The 10,956-nt window shown below is 38.6% G+C and overlaps 1 protein-coding gene across 1 annotated transcript; it reads right to left on the bottom strand.

The window, feature by feature from the left end:
* Positions 1-3,233: 3,233 nt before the first annotated feature.
* On the bottom strand, positions 3,234-10,843 carry farsa (phenylalanyl-tRNA synthetase subunit alpha). Its single transcript, XM_084116202.1, has 13 exons — positions 10,661-10,843; positions 9,661-9,798; positions 9,019-9,117; positions 8,810-8,928; positions 7,831-7,923; positions 7,529-7,657; positions 6,207-6,322; positions 6,018-6,102; positions 5,315-5,414; positions 5,054-5,222; positions 4,824-4,901; positions 3,855-3,969; positions 3,234-3,767 (listed from the first exon to the last, which is right to left on the bottom strand). Exons 1-13 carry the CDS (start codon positions 10,805-10,807, stop codon positions 3,662-3,664), a joined length of 1,494 nt encoding a protein of 497 aa, XP_083972328.1. The 5' UTR covers positions 10,808-10,843; the 3' UTR covers positions 3,234-3,661.
* Positions 10,844-10,956: the final 113 nt, after the last annotated feature.

Raw genomic sequence — 10,956 nt, 5'->3', positions numbered from 1 at the left:
ATGTATAAATATTTCATTGTACAGTGTCTACATAAATAATAGTGAAAAAAACAAACACTACAAAAGTGAAAATACTACAGTCTGATGTTGAACTGATCCACACAGGTAGTAGTAAATGGAGCAGCAGCTAACGTAGGGCTGTTCTCAGACAGGTTATTTCCAAACGATATGGGATTATCTTGACCCGGGCACTTAAGATGTCACAACATTTAAGCAAGTAAACAAGATGTAATCCTTCAGTGTCACAGAGGATTCCCTTAACCTCTCCTCCCCCAATGGGCAATCGGCGGGCCAACAGATTTACCATACGCTGCTGACTGCCCTCTCGAATCTGAATTGTGTTCAAATCATCTAAATAGTTTTTTCAGTGGTAAAAGAGTTCTGCACAAACTGCTTTCCTCTGAGATTCAAAGCTTCATCCCGTCTTAACAACCAACTCATCCTCAGCCAACATCCTCTCCACATGTGCTTTTACATAATATTATGTGTGCCAACTACAAGAGATGCTGGGAAATGAAGAGATTACGGAAGCCATGTTTCCATGGTGTAAGCGGTCTGTCGGACGCTAATTCAAAGCCTGCAAATCAAATCTTAAAGTGCAGTTCATAAAGAACATTTAAATACCATTCAAAAGTTTGGTGTCAGTAAGATTTTTTTACTTGAAATAAGTTTAAACGTTAAAAAGGACGCATTAAACTGAGCAAAAGTGACAGGAACATTTTTTATAACTTTACAAAATACTTGTTTCAAATAAATCCTGAGCTTTTGAACAGTCGTGTGTGTTTATGTAATTTTTGTGTAGCACACAAGTGGTAGATGCAGAGATGTGAAAAGATTACGGAAGCAGCTTGATTTCCAACCACGAGTGTTGTTGAAATAAAATGGAATTAGTGCCACTAATCTTATTTAGTTTGTTCATGGAACTTGACTACAAGGAACAAGTGTACCCTAGAGATAACACATACAACTTAACGTTTACGTCATTATCAACTAAAACCGAATCAATGCTGCCAGGAAATATCACTTAGAAAAGGCACAGAACATCCAAAGAAGAGAAAAAGAGACGTTTAGCAGAAAAATCCATTTAAATTTGACTCTAGTGGTTCTCAACCTGGGGGCATCTGGAAACTTACAAAGTTATGTTTAAATAAGTGAAATTAAATGTAATCAATTAAAATAAATATATCTAAATGAAATATTTAAATTAATTATATTATACATAACATAGTACATACTGTTCTCGAAAGTTCTGTAATCACAAAATGAATAGTGGTAAATTCATTTAAAGTGCCACTATTATGTTTTTTTCAGATATTACAAAGTGTAACAAATTTGCATAATGCTCACCCATGGTCTTCATTGGCTCCCCGTGAATGTCTACTTTGACCCTCAAACAGTGTAGTTGTAGCTGAGACTGGAAGAATTTTGTTTGTGTTGTTGACATGTCAAGAAGACGCTGTTTTCTGCGAATCCACTTGATTCTTGATGCACTTGATGCACTTCAAAAGGATGATGACTCGGGCTGGAATCGACACGGTAAAACCGATGCCATCGTTCATGTAGATCACTGTGTATCAAGTACTGAGGAAGATCCAGAGCTGAAATTCAGATATGCTAATACGCGTTTTGTTTCTGACACGCACTGTAAGCAGAGTACCAATCAGACTGGGCCATGACCAATCAGAGCAGAGTAGACCAATCACAACAGACTGGGTCATCTGACCAATCAGAGGAGAGTGGACCAATCACAACAGACTGGGTCATCTGACCAATAAGAGGAGAGTAGACCAATCACAACAGACTGGGTCATCTGACCAATCAGAGCAGAGTGGACCAATCACAACAGACTGGGTCATCTGACCAATCAGAGCAGAGTGGACCAATCACAACAGACTGGGTCATCTGACCAATAAGAAGAGAGTAGACCAATCCCAACAGACTGGGTCATCTGACCAATCAGAGCAGAGTGGACCAATCACAACAGACTGGGTCATCTGACCAATCAGAGCAGAGTGGACCAATCACAACAGACTGGGTCATCTGACCAATCAGAGCAGAGTGGACCAATCACAACAGACTGGGTCATCTGACCAATAAGAGGAGAGTGGACCAATCACAACAGACTGGGTCATCTGACCAATAAGAGGAGAGTGGACCAATCACAACAGACTGGGTCATCTGACCAATAAGAGGAGAGTGGACCAATCACAACAGACTGGGTCATCTGACCAATAAGAGGAGAGTAGACCAATCACAACAGACTGGGTCATCTGACCAATAAGAGGAGAGAGGACCAATCACAACAGACTGGGTCATCTGACCAATCAGAGCAGAGTGGACCAATCACAACAGACTGGGTCATCTGACCAATAAGAGGAGAGTAGACCAATCACAACAGACTGGGTCATCTGACCAATAAGAGGAGAGAGGACCAATCACAACAGACTGGGTCATCTGACCAATCAGAGCAGAGTGGACCAATCACAACAGACTGGGTCATCTGACCAATCAGAGCAGAGTAGATTCTTAGAAAGGAGGGGTTTAGAGAGATTCAATCCTTTATTAAACTGTTTCAGACACAGTTATTCTGCAATGTATATTACGAGAAAATAAAGTGTTTTTTGATCTTAGATGCATGTAAATATATATCGTAGGAAACCTCCAAAACAAAATTAGGAACACTTATATAATAATATATATATATATATATATATATAAATTTTAATACATCACAGTAAAAAAAAAAAAGTTCAAGCTGATCATCGATTCGAGTCATCGATAATGTTGGACAATGTGGGGCCTCAAACCACTTGTTGCACTGCATTGGTTAGCCCCGCCCACACAAAACAGTGAAATCTCATTGGTCCCCTTCTCATAGCTACACATTAAACATCGCATGCATTTTTGCAATTCTGTTTAAAACTCTGTTACACCCTGTGGTCAAACATAGAAACACTGGGATCAAACGGATTCTCCCGTTTTAACCAACAGGGAGATTAATCTGCACGGAGAAAGCTTAAACCTCTTCAGTGGATTTACACAAATGACCCAAGACCCTTATCCAGACCTCTTGAGCTCGGCATTTACAAACGTACACGCACCATAAAGATGAACAACGGTGTACTGGGATCTGATGCCGCAGCCATGAAAAATACAGCACAAAGACCCCGGTTTCATTTCATACACTGAAATGAATTGTGCTTTCAGAATAAACAACCATTAATGAAGTCATATTGGAGATTTGAAACATTTTTAATTTAACATCGCAACAGTATGAGGACGTCAATAGTTTCCATTGCATTCTGGGTTGTGAGAACAAACTGGGTGGCTGTTTTTTTACAGAGCTGTCATTAAAAAACAGGTCGTGGAAAAGACAATAAATCAACTGAGATTATATATATATATCTATATGATTCAAGTGGAGGACAGTAGGGATCTCTATATCAGGCGGTGACACTGTAACAAGGTCAATATGACACTCCTTATGCAAAGACGTGAATCTTTTCCTCCGTTTTGACATCAGCCTGTTCAACACGGTCCTCATAACTAATGCCCGAGCAGCAAAATATAGTTCAGGGTGTGTGTTATGGCTTAAATAAACGATAACAATGCAGATGAGTCATGAGAGCACAAATGAATCCAAATGCTGAGTGCACGTCATTTAAGAGTCCAGTCGGCATATAGGGCTGTCGTACACCATCTGTAGGTTCACTTTGTGGCCCACAAGCTCTCGGATGTTGTTGATTCCGTACTTGATCATGGTGGGCCTGAAGGTGGGTGAAAAAAATAGATTTTTTTTTAACTTTGAGGTTTTATATGGAAACGATGCAATTTATATGTCCGTGTTGACGCACCTCTCCAAGGACAGACCCCAGGCAATGACTGACACCCCCTCGGGCAAACCCATGGGCAGCAGCATCTCAGGCCGGAAGACCCCAGAATTACCCACCTCCACCCACTTCTTCAGACCTAAGAGAGATTCAGAGAGACAAAGGGTTTGTGATGCTAAACTGGGTCAGACAGTTCGCTTTCCGCCTATAGAGGGCAACAGAGTCCGCCCACTTTGATGTTTTTCCTATTGAAGCTGCGAGATGAATCATAAGAATACACACACACAAATATATAAATATACACAGTATTTATATTGATAATTTATATAAAAAACAATATATTTTAAGTTTATTGCAAAATAAGCATGTATATACAAATATTTAACTATTTTGCACTCTATTTGCTTATCGCAGTTCTCTGATTGGTGGAGTTTTCTTTGCTGAATCATGGGTAATGTCGTTTTATCAACAAGGAATGATTATTTAAAACAGTTATGATGTCCGGGATCCGACAGCTGCACTCTTTGCCATGCCGCTGTTGAAATCTTGATTCTGATTGGCTGACAAATGTTCCAGAGTGGTGACTGATCGCCTATAACTGCTGTATGAAGACATTTTTGGTGACTGAGTTTCACATGACTTGCAAATTATTAATGTTATTCAAAGAGCCTTACAGCCTACCAAAGCAAAATTTTAGTAGTTGTTTCATGCCAACTACAATATCAATGCTATTTTATTACTCAATCATATAGTTTAGCTTCCAAAATACTAAACTGAAAATAGTGAATTATTGCATTACGATTTCATTTGAAATAATTCAATGTTCTATCATTTCATCTTTTCATACTTCATCTGTTATTCTACATCCTATACCTGATTTCAGTTATTCTTTACTTAATCAACAGCAGGCTATGAAAGACTTAATAATTGTACCTTTAGCAATATAAACGTAGCATATAGCACACATAAACACCACTTCATATGGAGTTTTACCTTCATGATAGCTGAAGACCTCCATACTTGGCTCAGTGTAGGGGTTGTACGCTGGCTTGAAACGCAATTTCGTGATTCCTGGAGTAAAATATTTCAAAATCATGATCACAAATCTTTGGAATATTTAGGAATCCTCTTTCACTGTAAATGGCTAATTATACTAATTATACACATAAAGAAGAAGAACTTTCTTTTCAGATCTTATTTGTAAAAAGCAAGGAGTGCAGTACCTAGTTTGGTAAAGAACTGGTGCAGGATGCCCATGAGGTTCCCCAGGGTAAGGCCGTAGTCGGCCACCACGCCTTCGATCTGGTGAAACTCCGCCAGGTGGGTGGCGTCCAGAGTTTCGTTACGGAAAACTCTGTCGATGGAGAAGTACTTCACTGGTGTGAACTTCTCCTGGAAGGAACGACAGAGACGAGTGAGATCTGAAGTAAACGGCAGTGAGTGAGGCCATGAGTGTGTGTGTGTGTGTGTGTGTGTGTGTTCACCTGCTGTGCGAGTTTATACAGCATCCGAGCGCTGACTGCCGTGGTGTGTGTTCGCAGGAGGTTCTTCTGAGCTTCTTCAATCTTCCAGTCATACTTGTATCTTAAAATTGATTTGAGAAGTTAAAATTACAAATCTACAAATGCATAAACGTTTAGGGTCGGTAAGATTTTCAATGTTTTTTTAAATTAGTCTTTTCTGTTCACCAAGGCTCATTTATTTAATAACTGATTTGATAGTGAAAACAGTAATATTGTGAAAGATTATTACAATTCAAAATAACTTTTTCTATTGAAATATATATTTAAACTGTAATTTATTCCTGTGATCAAAGCTGTATTTTCAGCATCATTACTCCAGTCTTCAGTGTCACATGATCCTTCAGAAATCATTCTAATATGATAATTTGATGATCAAAAAACATTTCTGATTATTATCAATGTTGAAAAAATTTTTTTGAAAACCATGATACATTTTCAAGGTATTCTTTGATTATTAGAAAGTTCAAAAGAACAGCATCTATTTGAAATATAAATCTTTTGTAACATTATAAATGTCTTTACTTTCGCTTTTGATCAGTTTCGTGTTTCCACAATGAATAAAAGTATTATTATTATTTATTTTTTTTAATTGTACTGATCCCAAACTTTTAAATAGTTGTGTAAATAAACGACATTGGAGATCAATGAATGGCACTCGTCTTACCCCTGTGAACCATAACCTCCTTCAGAATGAACCTTCTTCACTCTCTCCAGATATTCCTGAGGAAACTCGTGAGCCAGCGCTGGGTCTGAGAAATACAAACAATTAATTCGAGACCAGAAAACATGCTTTGACAGCAAGCGGCCTAAACTCGTGCAGGTCAAGGACAGCACAGAGGAGGACTTCTCTCACCAGAGATGAAGAAGGTGTCGTGTTGGTCTCTCGCTGGGTGCTGCTGGGGCTGGAACAGAGAATCGAAGTTCCAGAAGGAGCTCTCGATGAAGTTATTGGTGGGCATTTCTGTGAATCTGTAGGGGAATATGCTTGTAGATTAATGATCTAAGATAAAAAACACTGGTATGGAGTAAAACGTTTTGTATGAAGGCACAATTGGTTGTTACATTTAACTATTAAGTTTCAGTTCAACAGTAATACCATTGTACTTGTATTGATAAACACACCATAGTACTGAATTAGCACAATATTATTGTACAAATAAGGGTTTCTGCAGGTTTTATGAAGGTAAATTTAAGACTTTTTTTAGGAGAATAAATTGAATTTTAAGAAATAAATTGAAAGGAACACAATGTGTCAATATTTCCTCTAAATGTTAATGTTAAGGGAGAAATACAATGAGCCGTATTAGCAACACCTCAAAGTTTTACTTCAGTTTGCATTTGCATCTTAAGTAAAGATATCTAACAATACTGAGGAAGACATTGATTTGTTGCAATGCATGCAACATATAATGAATGACATTATGGATTTAAGACTTTCTAAGGCCTTTTTTAAAGCCATAAAGGGATAGTTCAAATGAAAATGAAAATGACATCATTTACTCACCCTCAAGTTGTTCCAAACCTGTATGAGTTTCTTTCTTCTGCTGAACACAAAATAAGATATTTTGAAGAATGTTGGTAACCAGACATTTGACGGCACCCATTGACTACCATAGTAGGAAAAAAATACTATGTAAGCTAATGGTCCATCAACTGTTGGTTACCAGACATTCCTCAAAATATCTCCTTTTGTGTTCAGCAGAAGAAAGAAACTCATACAGGTTTGGAACAACTTGAGGGTGAGTAAATGATGTCAATGTTTTCATTTTTGAGTGAACTATCCCTTTAATTTGTGTAAGGGTGAATTAAGACTTATTTTTAAGACCCATAGAAACTCTAACAAATGGTATTTACATGATACTGCGACACACTTTTTAAAAAAAACATGGTACTACCATTGCTCCACTAAAACACTGACAAAGCACTTACACACACAATCCTCTAGCTTGTTTCCTAATCTAGGTGTCCAAACACCTGCCGTTTTATATTACGAATATTCTTGTCTCTTTGACAAACTGCTTTTGTAAGCCTCTGTGGATAAAAGCGTCTGCTAAACAACGCACAACTTAAAATAAATGAGTGAAATCCTTGTCCATAACATGGTGACCAAACAAATAAATCTGCTAAGTTTCTCATCTGAGGTAGAAGAGTGTTTTGTAAGCATGAAGGACTGACCCCATCTCCAGGAAGATCTGCCTGAACTGTGTCCGGACCTTCATGAGCGGGTGCAGGTGACCGCAGTCTGGAGCAACACCCATCGCCTCAAAATTATACGGCTTAAACTTCTTCTCCTTCCAGCTGCCACTGAAAGAAACAAGTCAACCAAAGACAACATCTTCATTTTTATGAAGTGTCCTTGAAACCCAAGTGAGTGTGCTGCTTTTTGATATTAAAAACCCAGCATAAGTCACAAGAAGTGAACTGCATCTGACAGTGTTTTTCAGCCTATTGTCCTTGAAGAATGCGATTGGTCTCACCTGGCGATCATCTCTGGAGTCAGTTCTGTCTCTTGTTTGGTGATGGTGGTACTGAAGCTGCTGCCTTTAGTGATCCAGTAAGACTTAACCGTCCTAAAATCATTCAGAATTTATAATGGAATTCATTTAGACAAATAAGGAATATATTACATGCGTCTCCCTTACAAAAATTTGACCTGAGATGAGACTATTATTGAGCTGTAGCGCCTCCTACTGCTCATATAGCACATAATAAAAAATAACCTGCATCATTCGCAGACTAATCAAACACACTAAATTAATCTTAGGCCCTGTTTACTCCTGGTATTAAGATATGTTTTGGTGGATCGGATCACAAGCGGACGACGCTAAATACAAGTGTAAACGGGGTCTAAAACGTTTTGAGCTTGTCCACTTTCGAACACTTCCGAAGGTAGTCGAAAACGCATTCGACCGGATTGCTTTCGTGTAAACGCTCATGTGGTCGAACAGACACTAAAGACCGCCTACTAACCGCATACTGACCTAACGCATAAACATTATGGGAAGAGCTCTAGCCAGACGGGATTTAAACTTTGTCGGCTGAAGACCCAAGTTTGGTTTGAAGATGAAAAACATACCAAGCACAACGTTCTCTCACTATTCATGATTTCTAACACACACTTGCAGTGTTCGGCTGAAACGAAAGCTGCTGTTCTCTGTATGTTTTTCCATCATCTCCGCGCGTTCATACGTAAATTTCGCGAGCTTATATTGTCAATTAGATTAAAAGATCTGGGGAAAAAAAAAACCATACATTTCCCGGCCCATAGACCCTCCCCTGGAAGAAAACAGGACAGAAGTGGTTGAAAGTGGACAAAAGAGACGGATTAAAACACCAGATGTAAACGAGAATGTGTCTCCCTCGTCTACTTGTGATCCGATCCACCAAAACGCATCTTAACACCAGGAGTAAACAGGGCCTTTGATGAACAATTTGGGCAACTCAACACTCTCTTACACTTCCGCTAGCAGTTTCCTTTTCTTCAGTTCATTCTTTTCTTTCTCCTCTAGTTCTGCCGACTGTCCCTTCTGCACCAGCTGTAGTTTGTCCCTTACTGTATCCTCAATGGTTTCCACCTGCAAGACACACACACTACATTAATAACACATTGAGGTATAGGTATCTGGGCTTAATTCATGATCTGTGCCGCACTGCATGTAACTCACGGTTTTGAAGACTCTCGGTCCTCCCTCGTGAGCTTTATCCAGACGGATCCATTTGTTGGACATGGCTTTGCTGAAACCAACCTTCCCGCTCTGCATTTTCTAAAAGGAAAAGGCCCATTATAAAATCTCCACAGGTCTAGATATACATGCATACCAATGTATGTGCATCAGTCTTGAATTCACAGGATTAATAGGTAACCCTAGTGATCTAGTGATATGTTATTAAAGCAAAAAATCTAAAGAAAGAAACAAGACTATATTTTGCATATTTTTTCAACTGTTATGCAAAATAATAATAATATTAATAACAATAGAAAATAAAGGTTAAAATCTCATATACATTACTGTAAAAGAGTAATGAAAATCACCTTGTCTGGTCAAAAGGATTTTTTTTAAAGAATTCTGTATAACAAATACTTCCATGATGTATACGTCTAATTGTACTTAACAGAAATACTCTAACAGTGTTTTAATAAAAATAGAAAATAATATAATATAATAATCGTATAAAAAAATAAATCATTTTGATTTTGAGGTGAAATATGACCTTGACCTGAGATTCATCTTAATGATACTCATACAGGTCAAATCCAGCACATGATGGTGCTGATGATACACCTATAGATAATGTTGTTCTCTCACCATGAGCTGATTCTGCGGCAGACCCTCGGCAGGGATGGCGTTGAACACTCGGGCTTCATGACTGCCCTGCTCTGCGATCTCACACCCCTCTCCTGTCAGCTCCCAGTGTTTGGAGGACTTCTGCTCTGCCGAGATCACCTGAACACATCATTCAGCCAGGTTAACGCAGATAAACAACCACATATTTAGAGAAGATCAATACATACATATTATATATATATATATATATATATATATATGAACGTGACATGCTCAACATGCTCTTGGTCTACAATAACATACCGATAATAATAACATTATGATAAAACCAATCAGATTTGAGGGATAAGTTTACAGTTTATGTCACATTTAGGCTTACAACCAGGGTTAAGTGCTTCTACATCAGTGTGATTCACATATCATTTCCCTCTGATTTTAGGGATGTTTTTTGTTTTTGTTTTATTTTTTGAACAGGAATGTTGTTCCAGGCACGAATATGTCTCACTTGGCAAATTCACGGTGACCACGGTATCTTATATATATATATATGATACAAAATACATATAGAAACATCTATAGAGAGATATAGATAGATACGGTTTTGCTACTATACTATATACTATATAGTTAACGTTTTGCTACTCACTTATTTTTTGTTTTATTTGTTGTTATACATGTTATTTCTTCTTTTAATCTAGTTGTTCTGTACAGCACTTTGGTCAGCCTAGTGGCCGTTGTAAAAGTGCTATCTAAATAAAACTGAACTTGAACTACGGTCATAGAGACATATAGAACGACAAACAGACAGACAAAACGATAGATAGATAGATAGATAGATAGATAGATAGATAGATAGATAGATAGATAGATAGATAGATAGATATAGACACTAAACAGATATGCAGATAGATAGATCAGACAGACAGACAGACACAGACAGATCCTGCGGGTTGAATGGGTCTCATCATTTGCGCCGCTGTTGCATCAGACAGTGCGTGTTTCTGCTGCGGGATCTCCTCACCTCTCCCAGCGCCTGCAGACTCTTCACCGCGCCGACGATCGCCTGATGATCCACGCCGAGAGACACGGCCACATCCTGGCTGTCAATGCCGCCGTCGACCTTCTCCACTAGCCGTAATAGCGATTCCAAGAGCCCGGTGTCCGCCATGCTGGAGTCGCCTTGCGCTCGGAAGGGGAAACGGACATGACGTCACACAGCCGTAACCACAGTAACAAAACCGCACACAATTGTTTTTACCGTAAACCATCATGTAGAGCTGCTCTGTTGAAAATATTTACATATTAACCAGTTTCCAG

This window comes from Abramis brama, assembly GCF_963993115.1.
Source record: "Abramis brama genome assembly, chromosome: 1".
NCBI lineage: Eukaryota > Metazoa > Chordata > Actinopteri > Cypriniformes > Leuciscidae > Abramis > Abramis brama.
Note: the sequence above shows the minus strand (reverse complement) of the source record. Positions and strands in the feature narration are given on the sequence as shown.

Coding starts and splice junctions, on each gene's coding strand:
- farsa (XM_084116202.1), bottom strand. CDS start 10,807: ATGGCGGACACCGGGCTCTTGGAATCGCTATTACGGCTAGTGGAGAAG. Junction 7,658..7,830: donor ACTCCAGAGATGATCGCCAG/GTGAGACCAATC, acceptor TGTTTCTTTCAG/TGGCAGCTGGAAGGAGAAGA. Junction 3,768..3,854: donor TGGGGTCTGTCCTTGGAGAG/GTGCGTCAACAC, acceptor ACCCACCTTCAG/GCCCACCATGATCAAGTACG.